This window comes from Lipophrys pholis (genome assembly GCF_963383615.2).
Source record: "Lipophrys pholis genome assembly, chromosome: 5".
Lineage (NCBI taxonomy): Eukaryota > Metazoa > Chordata > Actinopteri > Blenniiformes > Blenniidae > Lipophrys > Lipophrys pholis.
Window position 1 is genome coordinate 5136087 of NC_137628.1, and position 17246 is coordinate 5153332.

The 17246-nt window shown below is 42.2% G+C and overlaps 1 protein-coding gene across 3 annotated transcripts in view; it reads right to left on the reverse strand.

Annotated features, from left to right (window-relative positions):
* Positions 1–180: 180 nt before the first annotated feature.
* The window catches only part of tmc5 (transmembrane channel like 5), a 21870-nt gene continuing 4804 nt past the window's right edge, over positions 181–17246 (reverse strand). Inside the window, exons 4-21 of one of the 3 annotated variants that reach the window (XM_080463237.1) lie at positions 15144–15221; positions 12854–12970; positions 12639–12741; positions 12263–12344; positions 10508–10759; positions 8419–8561; positions 8197–8341; positions 7289–7441; positions 5899–6065; positions 3573–3648; positions 3388–3485; positions 3215–3310; positions 2938–3013; positions 2293–2426; positions 2002–2175; positions 1190–1268; positions 994–1083; positions 181–895 (exon numbers count right to left, since the gene is read on the reverse strand). In XM_080463237.1, coding sequence (XP_080319363.1) covers positions 335–895; positions 994–1083; positions 1190–1268; positions 2002–2175; positions 2293–2426; positions 2938–3013; positions 3215–3310; positions 3388–3485; positions 3573–3648; positions 5899–6065; positions 7289–7441; positions 8197–8341; positions 8419–8561; positions 10508–10759; positions 12263–12344; positions 12639–12741; positions 12854–12970; positions 15144–15221 — 2624 coding nt within the window. In that variant the 3' untranslated portion in view covers positions 181–334. Of the gene's footprint in view, positions 899–993; positions 1084–1189; positions 1269–2001; positions 2176–2292; positions 2427–2937; positions 3014–3214; positions 3311–3387; positions 3486–3572; positions 3649–5898; positions 6066–7288; positions 7442–8196; positions 8342–8418; positions 8562–10507; positions 10760–12262; positions 12345–12638; positions 12742–12853; positions 12971–15143; positions 15222–17246 lie in introns of all 3 variants that reach the window. The other 2 variants (XM_080463238.1, XM_080463239.1) reach the window with 2 other exon arrangements.

Genomic DNA, 17246 nt, shown 5'->3' on the forward strand with positions numbered 1-17246 from the left:
AAGTCTCAAGTTCATTTTTTTTTTTTTTTTTTTTAATAATAGTTATAATACAAGTCTGGTCATAGATATAAACTCTATTTGAAAATACATATATATATATATATACACATAAAGAGGTGGGCCTGCACGCTCCTATAGAGCAGCTCCTTGAGCTGTTATATTTTTTAAGATTTATTTTTTAGATTAAACATATTGCAGTGTGGCGAACATGAAGCTTCAACACGCAAAAAGCAATTCCAGCCTTGGAACTCCAGTCTGCTGTGCTCCTTTTTTTTTTTTTCTTTTTTTTTCTGTGTCTGTCTCTCTGTGGCACGATAAAGTCAGAGCAGTTAGTTCAGTAACCGTCGTCGTATTCATTCTGCGCCTGCTGCCGGGCCAGCATGGCCTTAATGAGAGCGCTGGAGCCTGAAGGAGCTGGGTTTTGTGGGCGAGCTGGGACCCACTGACTCCCCTCCTCTTCCTCAGCTCGCTGCCTGGCCTGCATGACCTGCATCATAACACCCGACACCGTGGACGGCAGGTCGTCCGTGTCGTCCTCCGCTCTTTGCCGGGCTTGCATGGCCTGTGAGAAAGCACTGGGTGTGCTGACGGAGCGTTCGGAGAGAACTGCTGCGCTGTAATATTCATCCCTGTCTCGACCCTCAGAGCCCCGCGCGGCTGCTGTGGCTGAGGATGAGGTGTGTTCGCCGGGCGTCTGGTACGAGTCTCCCCTCTGCCTGTCGGCTCTCTGACGGGCCAGCATGGCCTGCATCAAGGCGTCGGAGGTGGAAATGTCGGAGGGAACGCCGCCGGCGATTCGTCTCTCCTCCTCTTCCTCCAGCTGCTGGCGAGCGAGCAAAGCCTGAACCATGGCGTTCGAGTTGGACTGACCTGCCGAGGGATGTCCATCTGAACGCTGCTAAGAAAAACAGGAGGAAAAAAAAACACAACAATCAGTGGGACGGATCCCAAACCTCTGGATGCAGGGTGATGAAATAAACTTTCCCAACCAACCCCTTTGTTCTTCTTCTGTTTGACGTTTCTCTTTCTGGATCTCTGGAGGTTCCGCAGCTTGTCTAACAAGAAGGACTTGTCTTTCCCCTCCTGGTGAAAGAAAAACAGTCACGGAGGCAGACCGAGGAGGGTTTGACACACACAAGGCATGTGAAGTGTATCCAAGGTTAAAGGAGGGATGTTCTCCGTCACTCACATTAAGAATCTGTTGTCTCAGTAGGCCAATGAGCTCCTTGCGTCCCTGACTGAGTTGCCAGAAGATGTACATGATGACGCTAAGCAGCAAAACAAGCAGAAAACCAGTTTGCATGAAGATGATGTGTTACAAACATAAGGCCTGTGGGTCAAAACCGGCCCACAAGAGGCTCCAATACGGCCGAACCACCAAGCAAATTATAAATATTTCAAATGTAATATTTATTTATTTATAAACAAATATCTTCAGAGGAGTGGACGCGACAACACTGAGGCCCGAGGTGAGACATCGGTGATGCTGCCATGAAAGCGAGCAAACTAGCCTCAGAGCCATGCTGTCAGGGTGAGTTTACAAAAACACCCATAATGCAACAGCTCGAGGAGACGTATTCTGGACATTTCACTGTATTGTTCACCAGAACGGCCCATTGAAACTGGATTTATGTTAAGATTGTAGTAGCCCTCTCAAGATGAAATTGGTCTGCATGTGGCCCCTGAACTGGCACCCCTGGTTTAATGTGAAGAATTATCACATTAAATAATTTAATAACGTCAGTGGGATTTTTTAGAATTTGCAATTCAAGTTTGCACCACAAGATGGTGTCTTGAGTCAGTAGGAGAATCTGCAGGAACAACGCAGCTTTCCACGCAGACAGCAGTGGCGACACATTCACCCACTGAACCCAGTCTTCACCACCCGAGCCAATTTACAGGCCGAGCTCATTTTTACATTCTGCTCCTTCATGTAAAACATTGTTGATATTTAGCTTTTTAATTCGTCAGCTCAGCACATTAGAGGACGTGAGCACTTACAGGATGATGAGTGTGATAAGAAAGTAGAAGATTTCGCTCAGGATGATGTTCTGGTAGATCCAGACAGCCCACTGCGAGCCCGGTTGATTCTCCACACCCTGCATCCACACTACAACCACACTGAAGGAGTTGTTGAGTCCCCGAAAAGGCCCACATTGTTCCGAAGGGGTCAGGCTGAAGAATCAGGCATATGAGGAAAAAGTCAGAACAGACAGAATAATTTCATTTGCCAATGAAATTATCATCATCTCTAGAGTCCTGGAGGTGACCTGTTGGGTTGGGTTCACTTACCTCCAGGCCGTATAACCAACCACTGACAGGGCTCCCACGAAGAAAGGAAAGAAGAGGAGGAAGATGAAGATAGTTTGCATCTGAGCGGCGCGGGCCGATCGCCGTGGAGGCTGGCAGTTCTGAATCAGGCTAACCTGAGCATGGTGAAAATTACAAACATGACAAACGGACACACACACACACACACACACAAGCTTGTTTTTTTTTAAACTAATCATTCCTGTAATGCCTTATTGATGTCATTAAACCTCACAAAGCTGTGGTCCGTTTTCACTGTAAACAGGGAAAGCTTTGAATAGCAGTGCATCAAAGGTCGTTCAGCTTGTTCATAAAACATTCAGTAACACCAGAACCAGCCCGGATTAAATTACAGATCACACTGAAGTCCTTTTAATTTTCTATGACTGATTGACCTTGTCTGGTACAATTCAAACTGGAGAATTACTCCATAAATCTGAGACGCTGGCTCGCTTTTCTATAACACGAAATAAAGCGTGGTGTCAATGTCATGAAAGGATTTTAATTAATTATTGACCGCAGGGCACAAATGGAGTAACATGAGCCGTTAGAGGGATAGTGTCCGCCTGTGGAAACTATTTACCAAAGACAGCTTATCGACACAGCGGCTCCAAACCACGGATTTACCTTCTTTAAGTAAAATAAGATGAACAATTTGATGATCTGCATGACAGGCAGCAGGGGAGAGAAGTAGATCCCAATCCTGTGGAGAGCAAACACTGGATGAAGCTGATGATAGAACTCCACAGGTCAGTGTGTGTGTGTGTGTGTGTGTGTGTGTGTGTGTGTGTGTGTGTGTGTGTGTGTGTGTGTGTGTGTGTGTGTGTGTGTGTGTGTGTGTGTGTGTGTGTGTGTGTGTGTGTGTGTGTGTGTGTGTGTGTGTGTGTGTGTGTGTTCTTCTTACCAAGCCAGAGTCTGAGCATAGATCAGGTCCAGTACATTCCTGGCAACATCAAACTCCGGGACGCCGAGACGTGGCAGCAATCTGGTCCCAATCACACTTTTACAGAAGAAAATTAACTTCACACGTTTCAGTCACGGTCAAGCCTGCAAACTCATGAAAATCGTGACACTCACTTGCTCAGAAACTCTCCAAAGAGGGATCCCAACAGCATGAAGAAGAAATCAACCAGGATCAGGCGGTACAAAGCCTGGCCGACTCGGGACTCCCAGCACTGACAGGAAAAAGGTCCAGTCATGAACATAGATAGATTTCTATTTATTAATCGTGACAAAATGACATTGTTTCTCCTCGAACATACCAGAAAATGCTCAGCCACCACATACATCCAGTAATAACACAAAACAGCCAGGATGCCCATCCTGAGGAAGACATTTCTGCAAGAAGAGAAGAGGAGACACGGTTTTGAAACACTGAAGATGAATGTTGGGGGAATCACTTCCATGTGTACTTCAAAGAGCTGCATGGAATTAACTTTCATTGATGTCGAGGTTCTAACAACTGTCTACTAGGTAATTACCATTTAATAACACAGAATTGTAGTAGAAGACGGGTGTTAAACTCATTGTTGTCCCGGGGCCACATACAGATCAATTTCATCTGGACTGGGCTGCCAAGACCGGGATCTGAATCCTGATCTACCCCAATCTGTCAATCTGATCTTTTCCTCTCCTCTATCCTCTCACCACAACCGGCCAACAGAAAGCCGCCACCTCTGAGTCACGTTTCTGCAAAGGTTTCTTCCTGTTACACAGAGTTTTTCCTTTCCACTGTCACGCATGTGGATTTGTTGAGTTTCTCTCCGTCATAAACAGCAAGAAATGGCTATGTTGTATTTGGTGCTATATAAATAAAGTTGAATTGAATTGAATCGAATCGAATCGAATCGAATTGAATTGAATTGAATTGAATTGAATTGAATTGAATTGAATTGAGCCGCTGCCATAATAACCTTTAAATTGGTCAATTTATTTGTCATGGCGCAGAGTACATGTTTTGAAAATTACAATATTTTCCCAATTATGAACAATTAGTACCAAAAATGTCAGGATCCGGTGGGTCCGGTCCTGGCAGTTATATGTTTTATGTTTTGTGTTCTGTTTGTTTTGGTGAGTGTTGTCTTTCTGTTCTGTGTATAGTGTTCCTTCCTCCCCCTCGCATTGTGACAGCAGAGCAGGCGCAGCCGTGGGGGAGGATAACTCGTTCCACCTGTGGCTCATCAGCGGCTCCGCCCTTAAAAGCCTGGAGCTGCCAGTGGTCGTTGCCAGTCCGTACTCCTATGAGAATAGTCGTCTGTGCCAGCTCTCGCTTCAGAGTTTTGTCCCCTGGTGATGATCCCTGAGCTCCCAACAGTTCCGGTTTTCCTGTGCACTCCCGGACCTCGCCATCCTCTCCCATCCGGCACCGTGGAGAAGCTTCTCTGCAGTCATTGTCTGGGAGCTGAAGGATCCCCCTTGTTTGATAAACTTTTGATTTTTTTCACCTCTCTAACAAACGTGGTCTCGTGTGTTCTGCATCTTGGGTCTGCCCTCCCGGAACCATGACAAAAAATGACTGCAATCTTAACATAAAGCTCATTTCAATGATGTAAAATATAGTAAAATGTCCAAAAACCCATCTATAACTGTTACAATCTATAGCAGTTTCTGATGTTGACTCTTTGTTGATCAGACTTTTTTCTATCTTTTTTTGTTTGCTGCCAAATTCAGTTTTATCTGCTGGAACACTATGTTTTATCACTTCTTCCACAAAGATGCCCAACTCCATATTTTCACACTCCATTCAGTCTCTCCATGATAGTGGTAAACGCTGACCGTTCCCGTGTAAACAGTGTGTAAAGCATATCAAATAAAGTGTGATTGATTGAAGCATGCAAAGACCCTCATTTGACTACTCCTGCTTGTAACTAATGTCATTCAGAGTAAATCACCTGGAAATGTATGTGATTGTGTCTTAATTTACTCAATCACACAGAAAAGTAGGAACATTTGTGTTTGGTGGATTATTTCTTTGTTGTAAAGATGCTTCTTCTTGGTAATAAATCATAGTGTTTGCTGTGTTTTGGTTTACTTCATCCTGTCTGTGTTTATATTAGTCACTGTTAAGGCGTAAATTACATTATTATTATTATTATTATTATTATTATTATTATTATTATTGTTATTATTATTATTATTATTATTAGTCTTATTTGATTTCGACTTTATTTTCTATTTATTCTGTGTTGTGTCATGCTTAAAGAAATTTCCCTGAGATTAATGAAGTAATTCTATTCTATTCTATTCTATTCTATTCTATTATGTTCTGTTCTGTTAGATTCAATTTTATTCTATTCTATTCTATTCTATTCTCCTGGAAAGTCTGTTTGTTAAAAAGTTGTTGTACAACCACGTGCAGATCTGCACCTCTTCATTCAGAGAGAGATCTCAGTTTTCAATCCCATATCTCTACAATCTGGGACCAAACTTCAAGATCCTCATCCTGATGATAAAGGTCACTCCCGGCCTTATCACCGACTTCTCCAAGATTTATTACCAAGAATCACTGTTACTCTACCAAACACAAACGTCCTCCCTTCCTTCTTCTTGTGGGGGTTTTCATTAGTGCGCACGGCCCCGTTATCTGACCTGACCACCAGAGCGTAGATCTGTCTGCGCTGGCTGGAGTAGTGTTCAAACTTGTTGAAGAGGGAGTAGAAGAGAGGGACGACCAGGTTCATCAGCGATACCACAAAGGGAACCAGGAGAGTTTCAGCTTCGCGCTGCAGAGAGCTGCTCGTAACGTCGGCCTCGCGCTGTACAGAGAAAAGAGGTCAAGGTCAAGATAGTGTCCAATGACGAACATCAAGTGCAATAAAATCCATCAAACTGCTGCCCGTAAATCACTTGACGCATTTATGACTCGGCTGATATGAAACTTAATGAGCAATTCATCCACATATAAACAGCCTCATTAGACTCTGGTTTCTCTATTCGCTGGACTTTTTAAAATTACTTAATTTTTTTCCACCTTTATTCTATCAGGTAGGTCAATTGCGAATCGGCTCTCATTTTCAATGACAAGCAGGCCAAGTGGAAGACATTGAAATAAATATATAAGTACATACGTACAACAAAAGAGTGTCGCACAACCTTAAAAGAAATTAAGTAGTATTTACAGTGATATATATAAAAAAAACTAACTGATAAAAAGATAAAAGCAAATGCAGGGATCCTTGATTATAAGTTGTAATGTGTATGAATGTAGTAAGTCTTCAGGCATGTTGCAGATGATTCTAGTTTATTTGCAGCAGGAAACTAAAATGAGATTTGTGTTGCGGTTATTGAGGAGGGACGTTAGACGTCGAGGAGTTTAGTAAACCAGATGAAAGCAGCGAGTTTGTCTCTGTCCCGTTGAGTCCAGGCAGCGGTGGTGACGCTGAATGGAGCTGCAGTCACGAAGCAGAAAGCGACATGGGAAATAACATCCAGCTGGTGAAGGAGAGGTTTGTGCTGCAGACCTGTTTATTACATCACCATAAAGATTGGGAGAGCTGTCATTTTAACCAGACGCTGTTTGTTTCGGTGCATTTATGTGGGTGTGGGTTTGCTGTCAAGCCAGATACCGAGATACTTGTAGCTTTAGTCAATTTCAGAGAAATACAAGCAGGACGTTTTGAGGGGAGACTGTTGAAACCGTGCTGAATGCACGTTTTTTAATTACATCTTCAAATTTCCTCTCTAAATTGACTAAATGACTCTATGTGTGTGTGTGTGTGTGTGTGTGTGTGTGTGTGTGTGTGTGTGTGTGTGTGTGTGTGTGTGTGTGTGTGTGTGTGTGTGTGTGTGTGTGTGCGTGTGCGTGTGCGTGTGCGTGTGTGCGTGTGCGCGCGCGAGCTGCAGCCCACCTAAACTCCGACGCCGGCCGCACAGCGAGGGCGGGCTTAGATGATAACTTTGAGCTTATAACCTAAAACAACAAGTGTTTGAATTCAAAATGAAGCCTTTTTGTGTTTTTATTCCAGCGTCGCTCGCGTACCTCCTGTTCGTATTGGCTGAGAAAGTAGATGCTGGCTCCGCAACCGACGGTCAAACCGGTGGAGAGAAGCCAGCAACCCAAATGAACGCCGAAGTGCTTCAGTTTCTCAGAGAGCGTCAGCAGCTCCCTCTGGCCACGTTCTGATAAAGATTCCTGAAGAAACAAGGAGAGAACCAACATGGCGAAATGAACACTCGTCTGCTCTCTTTCACAGGGGTCGCCACAGGAAGCTGCAGTAGTTTTCACATTGGATGTTATTTCTGCTTCGGGACTCGAACCAGGGTCCCCCACGCCCCAACATTGACCTCCTCACCCTTGATGCGTTTGGACGTGGAGAATTGCAGAACAGTCGGGAGTTGCTGAAGAATATTCTAGAGTCCGTCTCAAAAACACAACTCAATAGACTTGCTTCCGTGTGACTCGACTGGCCGACCAGTCGCTTGTTTACCAACTTTAACTGTTTGTTGTTTTTGTCCTAAACGTGTGATAACTTGAGGTGCGAGAGAATATATGTCATGGAAACAGAGCAGCGACTGCGGGAACGGTGTGGAACTTTACTGCTCTTTCATGTGTGATTTCTGTTGGCCGACGTGTTGCATTGTCCCACGCTTCAATGTGTTTTATTGACAGATTGATTGATTATCTATTGATGCTGCGACTGATTGACTGTAAGTATGAATGCACACCGGGAAGCTCCAAATGAACGTCCCCCTTGTGGGATGAATAAAGTTATCTAAACTAAACTCAAATAAATGGTATTTTTCTGGAATAGAAATCGTCAGGAAAGTAATCGTTGAGTTATTTTGAGGGGGGGAAAAAAAACTAGATATGGTTATTTCCCCCACAAATGGTTAACGCTGTGAAGATGTCCTCTGGAGTTACAGTCTTTCTGTGTTGAAGACGGTCACCTTGAGCTGCACACGCAGGTTGTTCTTGCGCTGTCTCACGGCTCTCTCGTTGATCACACTGAAATCCCAGCTGCACAGGAGCTGCCAGGCACTGCTGGAAGACGAATCCGCCGGCACGTAGTTCTCCTTAAAAGACTTCGCCATGCTGAGAGGGAAGCGGACGAAGACTTAAGCGCAGTAAGACGCATGCACGGCGCAGGCTGCACGGGGGACTGCACTGACCTGTAAATGAGGGCGATCATGCACAGCGCCATGTAAGCTGCAATGGTGAAGAAGTAGGAGAGCTGCATGTCGTACTCGACCAGGCCCACCAGGGTTTGGTTGCTGTAGCTTCCGTAGTAGAGGACAGTGGGAGCAAAGTAACCCTGGAAAAGACAAAACAGATGAGCACCAAACACAAGCTCTGTGAGCCGAACCTGCTACTAGATCACTTTCACCCACTGCTTTCTGGAGGTTTACTTGTTTATTTTTCTATTTTCAGGATCTCGATGCGGGTTCTGCAACATTTCCCGCAAAAAAGCAATTTTTGTCACTTTCCACCAAAACACGTTTAATCCTAAAAGATCAGGCAGCTTGTAAACGTGTTTAGCTAAACGTACGTTCATGATGTCTCATGACTACAATTTAGAATTCATTTAGCTGTTTTAGCTTTTGTAGCCTTTTGTTGCCGTTTTTAGCGGTTTGAACCTTTTTAGCCTTTTTTTAACTGATTCAGCGAGTTTGGTTGTTTTAGCCGTTTTGATTTTTTTGACCTTTGGCTTCCAGTCATGTTCACCATTTCAACGATTTTTCAATGTTTTCAACAGGTAAATGGCCAACCCCTTTCCCCCAGTTACTCAGTAACTGCTGTTGGTTCCGGGTAGTTACAGTATAATTAATACGTTTTTCAATGAGCTCTGATGAACGCAGTGAGAAGATACTGAAAGCATTTGTCTTAGAAATCGATGCACAAACATTTCATTTTTTCATTTCATTTTTTCATGTCACGTCTTTGAGTTACTATCACAATGAACTCAAACTATTTTTTGAGCTAAAACAAACAAACAAACATGCCTCTAAACGCAAAGTCAGCTTTAATTATGGATTTATTATTATTAGTTGTGCATTTTATGCTTTACATGAGTTCATCTATTTTTAATTGAAAATATTTATGAATGCTTGGATTATGCAAGTGAGAGTAAAAGAAAGGGTTTTGATAGAGTTGTAAAGGTTTCGAGTTTTAACATTAAACAGATGAGCTGTAAAATAAAAAATAAAAAAGCTGAGTCAGGAATAAAACATGTGAGATTGTCAGTAAAATCATTAAGTTTCATGTTCTCCTTGATTTTATGTACTTTTATGTACATTTATAACTAGAAGTGGGTCATTTCATGTTAAACAAAACAAATTTTTATTGGAAAACTTATGGCATTGAAAGTAAAGATGTTTTTGAGAGAAAAGTGAGGGTTTGGGGTTTTAAATCCTAAAGAATTACCCGAGTTGGCAATAAAGACATGAGATTGTCACTAAATCCTGCACTTTTTTTTTCTTTTTTTTAAGTACTGATAATTTTACTGTAAATTGTGTGAGTAAGAGTAGATTTTTTGTGGATTTTGAAATAAAATATAAGGCGAAAAGACACAGTGGAACATAATGAAGATGCAATGATGTAGATTTGACTCTAAAAGTATCACACATTTCATGCACCCAAGTTAATCTATTTCCCATCAAAAACATTAATTCAAGTGTATTAATACGTTTGGCCAGAGACAGGAAACTGAAAGCTTCTGAGAGTGAACAGCGTTCGGTTCATTTCGTGTTATTCATGGTTTAAGTTATCTCTTCAAGAAAATTATGAAACTTTTCACAGTAATTTGAAGCAGAGGTTGTGATTTAGAGCAGACGTGTGGCGTCATGAGGCCCTTTCAGCGTGGAAACGTGGAAATCCTCAATCAAATGAAAATGACTTTATCACATCTAACGCAGTCCTATAGTTCACGTTATTGACCATTATTACGTCATCGGTTGTGTCGAGCAGTCGTTACCTCACCAATCTGGTGTTTAGTGGAAAAACAAGAGCAATCAGAGATTTCTAACGTCCGCCAAAGCTTGACCTGGACTGAAGAAAGAAATCAAGAAACGAAAGGCATGCATGGTTTGTAATGAGAACTAAAGTTCACACAGAGTGGCAGAGTGACGGTGACTCATAAAAAGGAGTCTTTGCCAGGCTAAGCCCACCAATAACCTTGAAGAGTGCCCTGCTGGCATCACGACAGACGCTTAGAGAACTCCTGCTGGGGGAACAGTACGAGGCGTGAGAGGCTCCACTTACGGCTCCCGTCAGTAGCTCCAGGCCTCTGAAGCTCACATTCGGAGGCGAGGGGCCGTGAACCAGCAGCGGGATGGTGATGAAGCCAAAGTTGACCAGGAAGGAGAAAATGTTGAACATGAGGAGCCACTTCAGGAAGATGAAATAGGTGAGCACGCTGGTGCCGAACTTGCCGCCGATCTCCTTCAGGGTGCCCTGCCACAGTTCCAGGGTCTGCCTGGCAGACTTTATGTTGTACCCGCACCTCCGGAGAGTCTGACAGGGAATATTGGAACATAAAGGACACGTTCGGACCATTTGCTGGACTATAGCACAACGTATCGCAACACCACAAGCAAGTTGTTCTTCTTTAAATGTGACTTTAGGACATTTATAGACATATACTTCCTGCATTCAAATCTGCCTTTTACATTTCAGTCTCTGGCTGAAGTTGACACAGATTTATTTATTTTTTGTCCCTATGTGACCCGGCGTGTTAAACACAAGTCCTGTGGGTCAAAACCGGCCAGCATGAGGCTCCAATATGGCCAAAATACCAAGCAAATGGGAAACATTTGGAAGAAAACAGTGATTTATCTATTTATTTTACAAATTTCCCAACACAACATTGAGACCCGAGCTGAGATATCGGCGATGCTGCCATGAAAATAGCAAACTAGCCTCAAAGCTGCCAGGGTGAGTTTGTAAAAACACCCAGAATGCAACAGTTTTTTGGGGGGGATATTTCACAATTTCATTCAAATTTTCTTTATGTTGAGATTGTAGTCATTTTTTATCATAATTGTGTGGGTTTTATGAAAATAGGGACATTTCCATCAGGAATACTTTGCGCCACAGTTTAAATTTAAATGTTATCATGGTTCTATTTTAGCGGTCCGGCCCAGTCAAGAGGAAATTGGGCTGCATGTGGATCCTGAGCTAGAATGTATTTAACTTACAGCCCAGTTTGATCTCTAGTGGGACAGTAAAATGAGAACATATTGCTTTTAAAATACAAAAACTTCAGCTGTTATCCTTTGTTTAATCTAAGAAGATGCCAATATAATAAATTATACGTATAAAAAAAAGCTCTACATTTCCCTGATATCGTAACACAAAACCGGGAGAAGAAGAATAAGTGCAATCTTAACATTGTGTAATTTTTCATAACAAATCAAAGATTAAAAATCCGTGTCATCATGTCTTCTATTCTCTTTGGACTTTGGTGCTTTTAAAATTGCTTTCCGTTGAGTCTTATTGAGCAAATGTGTTTGTGAAGATGTGAAATCTGCCCGGCGACAGTCTGCACCATGTTCACAAATTCTGCCTCACAGTAAAACCTCGACGCTCAGCTTGATGCTGGGTGAAGCGACGTCACGCTGCAGTGCCACTGATTTCTGGGCTCAGGTTTTTGTAGTTTCATATTTGCAGATCTTTTGTTTATTCATTTGTCATGTGCTTTCTTTTGTGATTAAATTGAAACAATGAAAAATGAATCAATAACCATTGGTGCAACAGCAGTGAGTAAAATGAATCCTGTAAGTTGCACGAAAGGAGATTTTTTTTTAACGGTTAAAGCAGAAATTACAAGTTGTAAACAGTTTGTGGGGTTATAAGGTCACTAATGGATGTGCTCATCCAGTTCCCATGAAGCTCCACCCCATGGCTCTCTCAGTGTATTAGAACTCCTTACTTTAATACTATCCATAACACATAAAAAGATAATCTATCAGGTGACTAACAGATCAGTTGGGACATGTCGTTTTATGAAACACTCACCACGGACACGGTTTCCGAGCAGTCTGCAAAGCATGTGAACTGCTGAGACTTGTGAAAGGTCCTGAAGGCCAGCACCTGAGACCTGAAGTAGACACGAGGACCATAAATAGCAGGACTCCACTCATGTAATAGACAGAAAAACCTTTGGACTCTCATGGGGGTGCCTTCTTGCGTTCTTGCAAGTGCGTTTGCTCAAATGTGTGTGACTCTTCCTCCGGCGAGCTGTGTCGCAACACGACCGAGACGCCCTCTTTAGAAAGCTTCAAGTGTGTTCAGACTTTATGGTTCCCAGCAGGGGGGGTAATGGTTAACTAAATACCGACAATGACACGGACAAAAACTCATCAAGTGTATTTGTTTATGGCACAAGACCCACCTGATGTGCTTCTTCTGCTGGAAACTCTTGGCGAGGTCACGGATGGCTCGGGTTCGGTCTTGTGTGGACAGAGCAACAAGTTCCTTCACCAGGTTTTGTTCCTCTGTCAGACAAGACAAGACGGCCGGTTATCCCTGCGAGACCTCGCATCCAGAGCGGATATCTGGTGTCACACGCCCTAAAGATAATCTGACAGCCGTCACAGGCGCACTTACCGCTTTCCATCTCATTCCTGATGGCGTTCTCCGTGAAGGCGGCGTGAGCCGGATCCGTGCTGGGAAACATGCTCATCTGTCTCAGCGTCATTCCCCGCCATCTCATCGTCGCGTTACCTGAGCGAACACGCAGTGTTCAGGTGTGTAAGTCACGGATTGAGAACTCAAAGAGCAAATGAAACGTACATGAAGTGAGCGACAGGAATCAGATTATGCAGTTGGCGTTTCAAAGTGTAACACCTGCTCAGTCATTTACTGGGACTACTTTATTTGGGGGTTTTTTCTTGAGTATCCTTTTGGATATATGTACTGTTCATGTGCATGCACTGGTTGAAACCGCAGCTGATAATTAGCACAAGATAGAGCAAAGCATTCGGATTATCTTTTCCTGTGATATGATACTGAAGTGGTGAATCCAGCCTTTCATCCAGGCTACTGTTACCCAATAAACCAGTACGCTGCTACCTTTATAATCCAGACTGCAGTGTGTCAGCAGGCCGCTTTTCATGAATTTAATCAATAATGTGGAGCTACCATTGGCACAATCTAGTTATTCTGAACATATGAATCAAAAACACAGGCCTGTAAATCATATACTTTATATTTACTATGTAAATACAAGATGAAAAAACAGCCCAAACCCACACACAAAAATTGGTTATTTCTGTTTCCACATGCTCAAAAAGGAATTATGCTTATCTTGTCCTACTTAACTCTCAGTAGTAACATTAACAAGTACATAGTATTAAATACTCATATTGTTATACCATATGTTTAAATATGTTCAGTCTATTTAATAGTAGTAATAATAATAATAATAATAAGAAGAAGAAGAAGAAGAAGAAGAAGAAGAAGAAGAAGAAGAAGAAGAAGAAGAAGAAGAAGAAGAATCCTTAAGACCATTATTTGTGCGTTGACCATGGGCAAAATTATTATATGGAGAAATACAAACAGCATATACACACATGCACACACACACACACACACACACACACACACACACACACACACACACACACACACACACACACACACACACACACACACACACACACACACACACACACACACACACACACACACACACACACAAAGTACATACACATTTGCGCACACACACAAAATCCACACATATGTGATTGGCCTCATCCACATTTACAAACACAAACACCAACAGATTCATCCACATCCACACATCGCTAAAGACAGTTCCATCCATAAATAAGTTTCTATCCATATTTATCCATGTTTTTAACTTCAGGAGGTTCTCTCAGATCCCTGTACTGACACAATATAATGTTCTTGTATTTGTCTTTAAACTGACTAATAGTTCATCTTTTCTGTACTTTCGTTCTGAACTTGTTCCTCAGTTTTACTCCACAAAAACTCTTTTTGGTTGTCCGAGTGCGTCTTGCTCCAGAATTTAATTAACTTGTAGCTCCTCCTTTTCGGACAATATGTCTTGGATATCTTCAGTACCAAATATTTTAGTGCCATATTCATGTTATTATTGTTTTCTCTATTAATCGGATTGACAATAAGATGATGGAAACCTCAGTGTCAATATCTGTCCATACCTAATAAATAATATGTGAAGTGATATTTCCTAAACAATGATCTCTAGTGCTCCATGTGGCAGATGAGGAGTTTCAGAAATGAAGTTCAAAATCAAAAATAGTCTGATCAGCTGAATTTATCAGCTCATTTCATTTCAACGTGTGTGTGTGTGTGTGTGTGTGTGTGTGTGTGTGTGTGTGTGTGTGTGTGTGTGTGTGTGTGTGTGTGTGTGCGTGCGTGCGTGCGTGTGTGTGTGTGTGTGTGTGTGTGCGTGTGTGTGTGTGTGTGTGTCTTTATTCAAGAACATGAACTCTAAAATGACCAACAGCTTTCAAATGGTTTCATATAATGAACACAATGCTGACAGAAATGCCAAAAGCATAAAAAACATCAACGTCCATTCAGAGTTTTCTTTCTTGAACAGATGTCTGCACACAAGCCACATCTTTTATCCTCCACAATAGGATCAAATTTACCCCTGAAATCCTTTCCTTCAATTCTATTTACGCTGCCAACTTCCTTGTGCACCTTACTCGTATGCCGTTTGTCTCCAGGCCACATTAATTATTATCTAAGATAACTATTGAGGTCAGCAGACAGGTCAACGTGACAGCATACTTTTATCATTACACTTATTCGCCAACATTATGCAACAGGTTATCAACTTCCAACATGTCAAAGACAATAAATGTACTGACCAATTCCTAGAGAGAAAATCAGGTCAATTCTGTACCTGACATTGAAGCGGGAAGCCGCACGCCAGGCGGTCGACCGTACTGAGAGTCAGGGTCCATCTGAAATGTGCTGTGATCTGAATGTTGTGAGACAAAGAGGCATCAACAAAGCGTCACCAAGCAACACACAGAAGACTGTTCACAAGTCTCACGTCTCATTCGCATGTTTTTGACCATAAATCAAAGGGACTCATCAGCTTCACAAGCCTAAAGAACAAACCGGCAGTGTAGTCTAAAGACATTTCAGACAAAACTGAATAATACGAGTCTTCCTAAAGAGAAATGGGGGTCGGTGCTGTTAAACTGGATCACATTATACTGTGTAAGTCTTCAGTTTTAAAAGACTGCTGCGATCGAGAAACATTATGCATCGCTGCTTTTAATGTGAATCAAGAAAGCCTTCATCAACTCTCTTTAAAAAGAAGCGAGCTTTTGACATTAGAAAACAAGATTTGCCAAAACACTAATTATTCAGGTCTGCAGCTCATCCCACAGATGCATGTTCCTCACGACTGTCGCATCATTTAATAGAAAATAAGCAGGTTTTCCAAACTTTTAAGGTCTCGGCTAAATGCCGTTTGAATTGAAAACACGTGTTCGTTTTAGAAAAGTTTCACGTTTACATGGCAACATTTTGAAAACTATGCCTGCTTCTACGGAAATGGCAGAAACACTGCAAACCATGTAGTTTTCAAGTTGGGCCACTAGTGGATGCTGTTGTTTTGTTTCTTGTAATGAAACCAAACACACAGTGCAGGCTGAGAACATTATAATATAAACATTAACAATGGGAGTACATGGGCATTTGCATAGACGGACGACAAAGTTGGATTGTTATTACGGTGACTGTCAACCTTAAAACTACCACGGGGTTTGTGGGGGGTTGTTTTTAGTTTTTTTTTTCATTTTCGTTTTCTTTTAAAGCGACTCTAAATGAAGGGTAATCTCAATTTCATTAGCTGGAACGTTAAGGGGTTAAACCCATCCGGTGAAGTGGTCCAAAGTCTTCACTCACCTTAAACAGCTCAGAGCTGGGCGAGCGTTTCTCCAGGAAACTCACTTATGTGACCCTGAACAGTGGCGTTTGGGGAGGGGCTGAACCGGAAAGTTTTTCCACTCGAACTTTAAGGGGAAGGCAAGTGGGCGCAGCTATTCTCATTGATGAAAATATTCCTTTTGAATCCATAAACTTTATATCAGACAAAAACGATTGCTTCCTTATTGTCTCAGGCAAATTCTGTAATAAATCAGTGACACTGGCTCACGTGTATGCTCCAAATATTGATGATGAACAAGTCTTTAAACACTTTTTTCCCCCACTCCCTTACCTAAATATTCCCTCGCTGATCCTTGGAGGAGATTTTAATTGTTTCCTAGATGCAGTGCCAGACCGTTCCTCTCCAAGGCTCACTGCTCTTCGCAAATCTGGCAGTTGTATTCAATCTTTTCTTTCTGACTTTAGCCTTTCTGATCCCACTGGAAGAGAATATTCTTTCTTTTTCCTCACGTTCACCACACTTATACCCGGATTGATTCTTTTTTCGTAGAGAACGCTTTAATTTCGTATCTCGACTCTTGTAGCTATGAGAGCATTATTATTCCGGATCATACACCCATCGTTCTTAACCGGGCCTTCCAAGACTTTGATACAACAAGGAAGCAGTGGAGGCTGGACCCGCTGCTGCTTACAGATGAGAGTTTTCTGGCACACATATCCAACCACATCAAAACATTTCCAAGCACTAATAAAAGACTGGGAATGTCCAATAAAACAATTTTGCAGCCCATGAAAGCATATATTGGAGGCGTGATTATATCATTTGCAGCATATAAAAACAAGTGGTCAAAGCAAAAGCAAACTGAAATTAATGGTCAGATCGTGGATCTAGATAGACTGTATGCATATTCCCCCTCGCCTGAACTATATAAGAAACGTTTAAAACTCCAGACCGAATTTAATCTTGTTTAATCTCATCAGGTCGAGAGCCAATTACTTCGGCACAGAAGCAACTTTTATGAACATGATGAGAAATCAGGCAAAATTGTTAGCCAATCAACCGCGGGGTCTGAGGGCGAAGCAGCTTATTGCTGGGGGGACGGAC